The sequence below is a fragment of the Solea senegalensis genome, linkage group LG3 (genome assembly GCF_019176455.1).
Source record: "Solea senegalensis isolate Sse05_10M linkage group LG3, IFAPA_SoseM_1, whole genome shotgun sequence".
In the NCBI taxonomy this organism is placed as follows: Eukaryota; Metazoa; Chordata; class Actinopteri; order Pleuronectiformes; family Soleidae; genus Solea; species Solea senegalensis.
The window spans coordinates 13,512,281-13,524,130 of NC_058023.1; the positions used below are offsets into that span (position 1 = coordinate 13,512,281).

An 11,850-nucleotide genomic window follows, 5' to 3' on the forward strand; every position below is an offset into this window, starting at 1 on the left:
GCGCATAACAAGCATACAAAATTTTAAAATTTTAAAAGGTTAAGTGAACAGTGTACGTATATATACACAGTATATAAAAGTTTTTTTTTAAAAGATGAAAAAGAGCACTACATAAAGAGCAGTAAAGAGCAGTGCAGTTATATTAGCAGTGCTAATATAAGTGGGACATTTTCCATATAAAAAAATGTTTTAAACTGCTGCAACTGCTAACTTACAAAATCTCCCTCAGCTCTGTGATTTGAAGTTTGGTCTTAAGTGAAAATTAAAGCATTACATTGCATGTACATGTATTGAATGTTCACACAACTTTTGATCAGATCAGAAAAGCTTTGTAAGGGAACTCATGGACTGGAATGAAATCCATGGGTCCATCTATCTTAAAGCACCCTTTGCAGGCATTGCTTCTGATCTCAACAGAAACACACACAGAAACACACAAATATATACAGTAATCAATTATGTATGTCTATTATGTAGACCACCATTCGTCTATATTGACATGCAATTTAATATGCTGTTTCATTCATTTAAAAGGCTGTTTTAGTTTTCATTGTGTCCATGTGCTGTCAAATGTTGCAGGATAAATATAGTGACACAATGGGTTTCGGACAACTTTCATCAAGTTTGCTGACAATAATAGGTGAGTTAATGATTATGGTAATATCAAATAATTATGTTTAGAGAACTTGGAGAATGTTTTATTTCAAATACATATTCAATATATTTTACATTGTTTATTGTTTTTTGCAATAAGTGGCTATTGGAGTTACTAGACAATGTCTAGCGACTAATCCAACTACAACTGGGGGATCCACAACAACTGGTGGCTCAAGCACAACTGGGGGATCGACAACAACAGGAGGTTCCACAACAACTGGTGGTTCAACTGTAACTGGTGGATCAACAACTACTGGGGGATCCACAACAACTGGTGGCTCGAGCACAACTGGAGGTTCAACAACTGGGGATCCACAACAACTGGTGGCTCGAGCACACCTGGTGGCTCGAGCACAACTGGAGGTTCAACAACAACTGGAGGTTCCACAACAACTGGAGGGTCAACAACTACTGGAGGTTCCACAACAACTAGTGGTTTGAGCACAACTGGAGGTTCAACAACAACTGGTGGATCATCTACAACTGGAGGATCAACCACAACTGGTGGATCAACAACAACTGGAGGTTCCACAACAACTGGTGTTTCGACTACAACTGGTGGTTCAAGTACAACTGGAGGATCAACAACAACTAGGGGATCAACTACACCTGGAGCTTCAACAACTGGAGGTTCAACAACTACTGGGGATCCACAACAACTGGTGGCTCGGCACAACTGGAGGTTCAACAACTACTGGGGATCCACAACAACTGGTGGCTCGAGCACAACTGGGGGATTAACAACAACTGGAGGTTCCACAACCACAACTGGAGGATCAACAACAACTGGAGGATCAACCACAACTGGAGGATCAACCACAACTGGTGGTTCGATTACAACAGGAGGTTCCACAACAACTGTTGGTTCAACTACAGGAGGCTCCACTACAACTGGAGGATCAACCACAACAGGTGGCTTGACTACAACTGGAGGATCGACCACAACTGGGGGATCAACTACAACGGGAGGATCAACCACAACAGGAGGCTCCACAACTGGAGGATCGACCACAACTGGTGGCTCAACAACTGGAGGTTCCACAACAACTAGTGGTTTGAGCACAACTGGAGGTTCAACAACAACTGGTGGGTCCTCTACAACTGGAGGATCAACCACAACTGGTGGATCAACAACAACTGGAGGTACCACAACAACTGGTGTTTCGACTACAACAGGAGGTTCCACAACAACTGGTGGTTCAAGTACAACTGGAGGATCACAACAACTGGACTGGAGGTTCCACAACAACTGGTGTTTCGACTACAACAGGAGGTTCCACAACAACTGGTGGTTCAAGTACAACTGGAGGATCAACAACAACTGGAGAATCAACAACAACTAGGGGATCAACTACACCTGGAGCTTCAACAACTGGAGGTTCAACAACTACTGGGGGATCCACAACAGTTGGTGGCTCGAGCACAACTGGGGGATTAACAACAACTGGAGGTTTGACAACTACTGGAGGTTCCACAACAACTACTGGTGGATCAACAACAACTGGAGGATCAACCACAACTGGAGGATCAACCACAACTGGTGGTTCGATTACAACAGGAGGTTCCACAACAACTGGTGGTTCGATTACAACAGGAGGTTCCACAACAACTATTGGTTCAACTACAGGAGGCTCCACTACAACTGGAGGATCAACCACAACAGGTGGCTTGACAACAACTGGAGGATCAACCACAACAGGTGGCTTGACAACAACTGGAGGATCACCACAACTGGGGGATCAACTACAACTGGAGGATCAACCACAACAGGAAGCTCCACAACTGGAGGATTGACCACAACTGGGGGATCAACTACAACTGGAGGATCAACCATAACAGGAGACTCCACAACTGGAGGATCGACCACAACTGGTGGCTCAACAACTGGAGGTTCCACAACAACTGGTGGCTCAAGCACAAATGGGGGATCAACAACAACTGGGGGTTCCACAACAACTGGTGGATCATCTACAACTGGAGTATCGACCACAACTGGTGACTCAACAACTGGAGGTTCCACTACAACTGGTGGCTCGACTACAACTAGAGGTTCAACAACAGCTGGTGGATCAACAACAACTGGAGGTTCCACAACAACTGGTGTTTCGACTACAACTGGTGGTTCAAGTACAACTGGAGGATCAACAACAACTGGGGATCAACTACAACTGGAGGTTCCACAACAACAGGAGGTTCCACTACAACTGGAGGATCAACAACAGCTAGGGGATCAACTACAACTGGTGGCTTGAGCACAACTGGAGGTTCAACAACTACTGGGGGATCAACAACAACTGAAGGTTCGACCACAACTGGAGGATCAACCATAACTGGTGGTTCGACTACAACAGGAGGCTCCACTACAACTGGAGGATCAACCACAACAGGTGGCTTGACTACAACTGGAGGATCACCACAACTGGGGATCAACTACAACTGGAGGATCCACAACTGGAAGTTCAATAATATCTGGTGGATCAACAACAACTGGAGGATCGACCACAACTGGGGGATCAACTACAGCAGGCTCTACTACAACTGGAGGATCGACCACAACAGGAGGCTCCACAACCGGAGAATCAACCACAACTGGTGGTTCGACTACAACAGGAGGTTCCACAACAACTGGAGGTTCACCAACATCTGCTGGATCAACAACGACTGGAGGTTTGACAATTACTGGAGGTTCCACAACAACTGGAGGGTCAACAACTACTGGAGGTTCTACAACAACTGTTGGTTTGACTACAGCAGGAGGTTCAACAACAACTGCTGGATCAAGTACAAGTGGAGGATTGACCACAACTGGGGGATCAATCACAACGGGGGGGTTAACAATCACAACTACAAGCACTCCTGAAAAGAAAGTAGTAGCTCTTAAAGCAACCACTAATAAACCATATCAAGAAAGTTACGGCAATCCAAACAGCACTGCTTTTAAGGAACTTGCAAGTCAGCTTGTAACAATGGTGAGTACTATGTTGAAATGGTCCCATTATTTTTATCATTATTCTTTGAAGTTGCTGTTAACATGTTATGTAACGTATTTAATTTGGAAATCTTTCATTTTCCTTTCTTCCCACAGTTTGATGAGATCATGTCAAGTAAATATGGCATGTTATTCATCAATTCATTTGTCATAGAGTTAAGGTAAGATACTAATTGTGGAGGGGTGGGGTGTTGGGGGTTTGGCAGTCATAAAAAGGTTTAATGTGAATCATGATCAAAATGTTGGAATTTATATATGTGAGGATAATTTGATTGGGATACATGTTTGTTTTAAAGGAGAGTAGTTACGAGAACTCGAGCAGACTCTACGGAAGCAGAGATGGGGCTTATATTCAACCAAACTGCTGCAACTACAGAAACAGAAATCCCCAACCCCAGTAATGTTGTTGAAACATTAAAAGATGCTGTGACAAACACCACTAACAACTTCTCCATCAATATTGATCCCACCACCATTGCAGCAGTTGGTAAGTAAAAAACAAAGCATTAACAACATGAGTTGTTGTTGCAGGATCATTTCCAATACAAAAAACACATTTCATCTGGAAAACAGTCCAAAACAAGTTATACATCTTATCATAATTAAGCATGGAGATCACAGGGTTGTTTTCATTCCCAACTGCCAACTGTCCCGTATTAACCGGGACGGCCCATATATTGGGCCTGATTTATTTGTCCCGTACGTGCCCTCTCTTGTGCCGTTTCTTGACTGGTACACTGATCTGACCACTGAATGATACAACAACAGCAGCAGCATTATGACAAATGCCTTAAAACAATACACTATATATTCACACAAAACCATACTTGACACATTTTGTCCCTTATTTCATAGTGACATAGTTGGCAACCCTAAATATAGTATACACTTAATATGCTGTGATGTATCAACAATATCAATATCAACAATGTATTTTCTCAATTTATCCTCATATTTGTGTTTTTACAAAAACAACAGAACCCAATCTTACAACAGCTGCTGTAGTGACTACAACTGGCGTAGTGACTACAACTGGCGTAGTGACTACAACTGGCGTAGTGACTACAAACGGTGGTTCAGCAACAGGTGGATTGACTACGACTGATGAAGCAATCACATTAAGACAGTTGACTTTCAGATCAGTTGGAGAGACATTTACAAGTGACTTGGAGAACCCATTATCTGCAGCTTTTACAAGCCGAGCATCACTGATTACGTCAATAGTAAGTCTCTCTCAGAAACTAACTTAGAACATGTTTTAATATTTTTTAATAATTTAAGTATTTCAAATATATATATGGTAACACTTTAGATTAGGGAACACATATTCACCATTAACTAGGTGCTTACTAACATGCATATAGGTAGCATACCAGACCTTTATTAGTAATTATTAAGAACGTAGTAACACCTTAATGTAATGTAATTTAATTGTATTTATTTTCACGTAATAGCATATAATATATTTAGGATAGGATAATTATTTCCACATAAATATGTACATAAATACATACATAATAATGTGGATGTGCAAACACATTTAATTTAGCATTTCAGGGTTTGCTAAATGTGTTGGCTTGTTGGCAGTTTATTTCAAATAACTGTTTTCAAATTAAAAATAATAAATTGGGTGGTCGACCGATAGAATAAAATACTGACAGCTGGTTTGCTTGTATTTTTGCAGATTACACCTTTCTACAAGAGAGCATTTACATCATTCCGCTACCTCACTGTGGTTTCATTTAGGTAATTTGCAATTATGCAGTTGGAATCTTAAGAACATTTGTCATGAATTAATAATTAAAACAGGCTTTTAAAACTGTTTTTTAAATATTGTTTGCAGTAATGGATCCATCATCAACAACTGTAATGCTGGCTTTGCATCTTCATCTGTACCTAATGACAACCAGATTGCAATGGTATTGATCAATGCAGCTCCAGATGTGACAGCCTTCAACATTGACACCAGCTCCATTTCTATAGATGGCACACGTAAGCAATCTTAAAAAAAAACATAATGAAACATGTATTATATTACAGAACTGTTTGTTAATGTAAAATGTTCTTTCCTTTTCACAAACACAGAAGTATCAAGTGGAATCAGCCACAAGACTAGTCTCATCACTGCCTCCTTCCTGGTACTAACGTCATGGCTGCTAGCAAGACAACAGTAGTGCGAATGCTAATGTCCACATGGCATCTGCTGAAAAAACGACTGCTATCGCTGGTTTGAAAAGGGACAGTGTTGAAAAATCCAAGAAGACTATTGACAATCAACATACTCATAACAATTAGACTACAACAGTATCTATTCAGCTTTCCTTATTTCTCGGTTTGACATCCATTGAGGACCATCCGTGGATGAGACAACTTCCTTCACCTGGTCTACTGAAATGTACATGTCATTATGAACATAAATCAATGTTTACACGGAGAAACATTTTGAGGGTAAAACACTTAACAAACAACAAACAAAATGATTTATATAAAAATGTTGATTATTGTGACATTCCTGCAATATACAATGTGTGAACAATGTCCTGCATGATTTAGTCTACTTTTCTATTCAACACACATTTATATTACTCTACAAATGTGTATTCTGTTAAGCCAACTGTACCTGTATACCTTCCAAAAAAGTACATGGGGCTCTATTTTAAACATCAATGCACTTGGTCAAAGAGGTATGGTGACAGCAAATTCAAGTCATGTCTAAAGTGTCTTCAGCTAGTATAATAGTAATAAATCTGTGCCCATGTTTTAAATGGATTGTACTTAGCCTCTTTAGTAAGTCATGGTGTATTTTGGGCATTACCTATTCTATAACAGTAGACCATGGACCTCAGATGACAACTAGCCTTTTGGTTAACTCTGGCATATTATGCATTATTGTGCATTGTGCTCACCAAATCAACAAATAAATGAATAAATAAAAAAATAAAATAAAATAGATAAATAAACATCTGACCTGGGTTCCCTGGAGGGCCTTTTGTCTGTTAAATAAACAAACATAACTAATCAAGGACTAGTTCCTTTCTTGAGGTCAGTAGGTGCACATAAACTTTGGTAGATTGGAATGGCAAGTGCATCATTGGCTTCAGACTTGATTTTGTTGATCAAAAAGTTAATAGTTTTGACTGCCTCAAGAAATTCACCCACAATGCACTTGGTCTCACTTCATTTTAAGATCAACTAGCAAATGATCACAATAAGATTGATATTTGAACATGGCATGGGACAGGACAGTGAAAACAATGATGGTCTAAACCGAGCAAAGACACTTTGAGCCAGATTTAAAGTCTTCAAGATGATCAGGGTACAAAATGAAAAAAGTGTCCATCTAAAGTGGATAAAGAAAAGTGTGTCTCTGTGTATTGAAGATTCTTTCATTAAAGTAATTTAAGACAATTCAAACCTGTCATATTTTCCTCTTCTTAGTTTCATAATCACATTCCCAGGAGGCTTTTTTTTTTGTTTTTGAAAAATTTCCACGAGGACTTCTTTTCCACATAACACTCAAACTGTTTGTGTGTGTGTGTGTGTGTGTGTGTGTAATTGTTAAACAGAAAAGTCAGGAATGAAGAAACAAAACACAAAAAAATCCAAAGCAGCATAAGAGGAAAGGTAAGAGCAGAACAATCCAAAAATACCCAAAGGAGCACGAGGAGCAGGAACAGGGAAACAACACAACTAGACAGAGCAGAACAGATGAAAGGGAAACAGACAAACAAACAATGACACCATGGAGCACAGAGAGTAAATACACTAGGAATGACCCTCACAAGTCAGAATTCAAGGTCAAGACACTGGTGAATCACATTAGGTTGGTGCAGACAATCACAAAGGCAGGAAAAACAAGTAAAATAAGACAAATTAAGACCAAAGACACAAGAAAAGTGACATCAAACTTAAAAAGGAAACAGAACAACTGAAACCCCAAAGTCCATGAAAAGAGACCCCAAGTGAAATGAACTGAATGAACTGAATGCATAATAATAGGCCATAATAGTGTGTGTCATATAGTTGTGAAGGTATATCTGAATATATAAGAGGAGAACATGATGAATACAAATGTTTTGGTACTTCAGTGGCCATTACTTAAAAAGAATAATTGCTAAAATTCATCTTGGCAGTTATTTTGACCAATATTGACTCAAAAACTTCCATTTATTAATTGAAGAAGGTACAAATACAGCTAGTCATTTACAGCTCACCTGAGACCACACAGCTCCACCTGCCTGTGTAAATGTCAATAGCTATTACTATTATGAAGCCATCATCCATTTTCTTTTTGTCTGACTGGTTCTCTCCGTGGTTGATGTGTTTCTGTCTACAGGACTGCAGACCAATTGTGGTGCCTTACTCCTATTTTTTTTAAACAGCAAATAATCGACACAACAGGTAGGCCTTGTCATGTTGAATGAATTAGTTATGTTACATTTTGGTCCTTTTTGTCTGGGGCTTCAAAGTCCCTTGAAACAGCCCAACTTCCCCAAATAAACAAATTTAGAATAAATACATTTTGTATATTATATTATTATTATAAATATTATTTAATACATACATGTAACCTAGTATTGAAACACCTTAATAACACTGAAAATATAATTTTCTGTTATGTTATATTATTATATCACTAGATTATGATTATAAGAAATATTGTAAAAGGTGAGACATTTTGGAAGATTTAACAATGTTAAACTGATGACGATAACAATAATGAGGAAATTTTATTTACTCTTTGGAGACAACAGAAGCTTGATTTCTTTGTACATGTGGTCAATTAATGGTAAAACTTAACACATTTCCAAAGACACAGAAAACAAAAGAGAGAAATATATTTATTTTGAAAACAGTATAAGCACACACTGTATTTCTCCCTTATTTCCGTATTTATTTTCTTCTATGATGCCCCCAACCAAATTCTCAAGTGTACCAAACTACAACCCCCTACAGGGGGAGCCTGTGAGCTTCTCTATGATCATTCTCGTCATAGGTGACTAGTGCATAATCATCAGTGTCGTTTTTCATCAAGGAAGAAAGTGGGATTTTTTCAGAAAACATATTTAATGAAACAACCAAAGCAGAGTAGATAACTAGATAAGCTTTCGGTTATGTGTAGTGTGTGAACTACACTAAGATGATGTATGATGATGCTTGATCTAACTGACATGACCGAAATAAACATATAAATAAAGAGTGCAGCGATACCTTTGACATTGGTTTGCTTATGTAATCTGCCTTCATACGGATTTTACACATTATATGTACGTTATACTTACACTTGGTTGTAGTTAGTTTGTAAAAGCTATTGACTTTATTTAAGCGGCACATTAGATGCCCCAAGGCGGGTTCACAATAAATTTCACATGAATTCCTTTATCCTGCGCTGACTAATGGAGTTGTGGGTGGGACAGAGGGTAAGTAGACGGTGAAAGCAGAGGGTTTACCAGCCAAGGAAGACATTCTCACTAGCGCAGGGTGCTGAAGCGCACAGAAATACAGGTGAATCCTTTATCCTCAAATTAATGTTGCATGTCTTTTGTTGTATTTCTGTCTCTTCCTCTCCACGAGTAAACTGTCATACTGCTGAGAAGCGGAATACGAACAAGCAAAGTATCTCACACTTCAGTGCCGTTGGTATGTGTCCTCTTAAATGTAAAACAAGAATAAAGCTGCTCATTATCATGTACTGCTCTCTCATCACCAGGCGCTTGCACTTAACTTAAGTTCTTTAAACATTTCTATTTAAACACTGATATTCTGGTAACTTTTTTTTGTTTTTTTTGTTCATTTCCTGCTTTCACCATTCAAATAGCAATGCGTCAGAGACCAAGGCACCTGGCTTTAGAAGGGAATGACAAGCGGAAATCTGATTGGCCTTACTGATGTTACACCCAAAACACACCTTGAATAATTCAGACACAAAATACAAGCCTCATGCGCCTCACACTTATTTATGAATAAATAAATGAATAAAGAAATAAAAAGGTCACAGGGATGCCAAGTGGAGAATGTTTTCTATAGACCACATATTTGAAGGGTTTCATTGAATTTCTTTGATCGGAATTTGCACCTGTAGATATTGATCAGTGGATACAGGTTTGTATTCCTTTCTATTGACATTATCTCTGGAATGCTATGTGAAAAGGAAAGCTAAAATACATTAACATGAATGAATATTCATGAAACAAAAGAGACTTGACAGAAACTTACTGTTCTCAGAGCACAGTATAACGAGCTGTCTACATATAAAGCAGTATTCAGTTTAAAGAAACTAAAACAGACATTTTATGACCAAGAAGAAGTCAGAGGAAGGGACACAATCATTAATCCACAAGATATTAATAGTGCTTCCCAATCATTTTACTCAAATTTTTTTTTTTTTCGCTTAGTGTTTTTATTTATTTATGTATTGTACGGTGTCCTCGAGTGCCCAGAGAGGCGCCTCCAAACAAAATGTATTATTATTATTAATAAAATCAAACATTTTCTCATGTCACCACGTTCTAGATCAAATAGAGATAGAGCTCAAGTCTCCAATTTCATTATCTGAATGCACTTGGCCTCACTTCATTTTAAGATCAGCTAGCAGATGGTCACAATGAAATTGATATTTGAACATGGCATGGGACATGATAGATGGAAATTAAAAAAATTGTCTCTTTGCATTGAAGATTCTCATAATCACATTCCCCAGGAGGCTTATTTGTTTAGTAAGAGATAGAAAAGTTTCCATGAAAACTCCTTAGCAGTAAATACAGCTAGAGAATTTCATTATCAGAATGATCAGAGGCCATTGTTGGCACCAGGGACAACAAGAGAGAATTGGGCAGACTCAAAACAAACATGAAAGAACTTAAGGGCAGAACGACATAGTTAGATTAAGGAGCCCGACACATGGAGGAAAGACTGAACACGGCTCTGCGCGGCTTCTATTCCAAGCGACCGCTAAACTGTCAGTGAAGTGCGATGATTTGGAGTCAAGAAAATACGACACGACAGGTTCAAAAGAAGAAAAACGGGCGAGGGATGTCATCAAAAGATTGAAGGAGCAAAATGTGAAGGCACAATTTTTTATTTTTTTTATTTATATGTTTATTTCGGTCATGATCACTCATCACCCAGCAGTGCAGTTCACACAATACAATAACCAAAAGAGAAAGCGGGAGAAGCCAAAGGCTTATCTAGTTCCACTCCCATTATCATCACACATTACATTTTTCTTTTTTTTTTTTTCTTTTTTATGACATTTGACAAAGAAAACATGTTTCAGCATCAGGTAGCACTCAGAGATATAGTCTAGATCTGGACAGTCAAATCAGACTCCATGTGTTTCTGTACATGTGTCCATGATATTCCGTCGCGCATGACAGTCTCGACTTGTTGCCTGGCATATTCAACTTCCCAAAAGTCACAAAATGATCCAATCAATAGATGTCAATGCATCGTTTTTATTTATTTTTTTGAAGTGAACTACAACAATCAATTGTTACCTATAGATTGGATACTATTATCATATCTGCTTTTACTATGAATGATAATTAGGAGTAATGCTTGTTTTGTTTGCACTACTTATTAAACAGAATCATTGGTTTTTCTAGAGAGTGGCAGTAAAATGTTGAGTTTTCAACAACTAGATACACTTAGTGCTTTTCCACAGAGGGAAAATGCCACAATTCTCTGATGAGTTTTGGAAGACACATGTTCTTGTTCCTGTTATTATACACAGAAGAAATATAAACTTAAAATTATAAACTTTTGTTTTTGCTCCCATTTTTCATGAGCTAAACTGAAAGACCTAAAACATTTTCTATACAAACAAAATCACCATTTCGCTCAAATATTGTTCACAAATCTGTCTAAATCTGTGTTAGTGAGCACTTCTCCTTTGCCGAGATAATCCATTTTACCTCATATCAAGATGCTCATTTGTTCAGTTTAGTTGTTCAGTTTAGTTGTGTCTCTTTTATACTAAAAGAGACAATCAGGTATTTCATGCCTCATATGGCAAAAGAAGAGGGGTTGCCATTTTAACTAGCAAATGTACACCACTCAAGGTTGAGAAAGAGATTATCACTATTTCGGTGCTGAATATATATGCACCAAATGAGGAGAAAGAGATGTTCTTAAAACAAATAGCTAAAGTAATAGTAAAGTAGTAAAAATCTAATGCCCAAAGATTGTCGAAGAGTTTTGTGTGC

At 38.3% G+C, this 11,850-nt stretch overlaps 1 protein-coding gene and 1 long non-coding RNA gene across 2 annotated transcripts; both read left to right on the forward strand.

The window, feature by feature from the left end:
* The first annotated feature begins 579 nt into the window (after positions 1–579).
* Positions 580–1,367, forward strand: LOC122766217. The gene is made up of 3 exons (XR_006360046.1): positions 580–640; positions 755–952; positions 1,288–1,367. It is a non-coding gene; the product is annotated as an uncharacterized LOC122766217 (long non-coding RNA).
* Positions 1,368–1,901: 534 nt separating this feature from the next.
* Positions 1,902–7,044, forward strand: LOC122766218. The gene is made up of 7 exons (XM_044020904.1): positions 1,902–3,626; positions 3,743–3,807; positions 3,943–4,133; positions 4,625–4,869; positions 5,331–5,392; positions 5,490–5,638; positions 5,732–7,044. The coding sequence occupies exons 1-7, from the start codon at positions 3,624–3,626 to the stop codon at positions 5,818–5,820; spliced, it is 804 nt and encodes a 267-aa protein (XP_043876839.1). The 5' UTR covers positions 1,902–3,623; the 3' UTR covers positions 5,821–7,044.
* The last annotated feature ends 4,806 nt before the right edge of the window (positions 7,045–11,850 follow it).

Bases quoted from the DNA above. Each gene is read 5' to 3' on its own strand.
- LOC122766218 (XM_044020904.1), top strand. The intron at 3,808-3,942 runs GTAAGATACTAA...TTTGTTTTAAAG, and splicing joins TCATTTGTCATAGAGTTAAG to GAGAGTAGTTACGAGAACTC. The intron at 4,870-5,330 runs GTAAGTCTCTCT...GTATTTTTGCAG, and splicing joins CATCACTGATTACGTCAATA to ATTACACCTTTCTACAAGAG.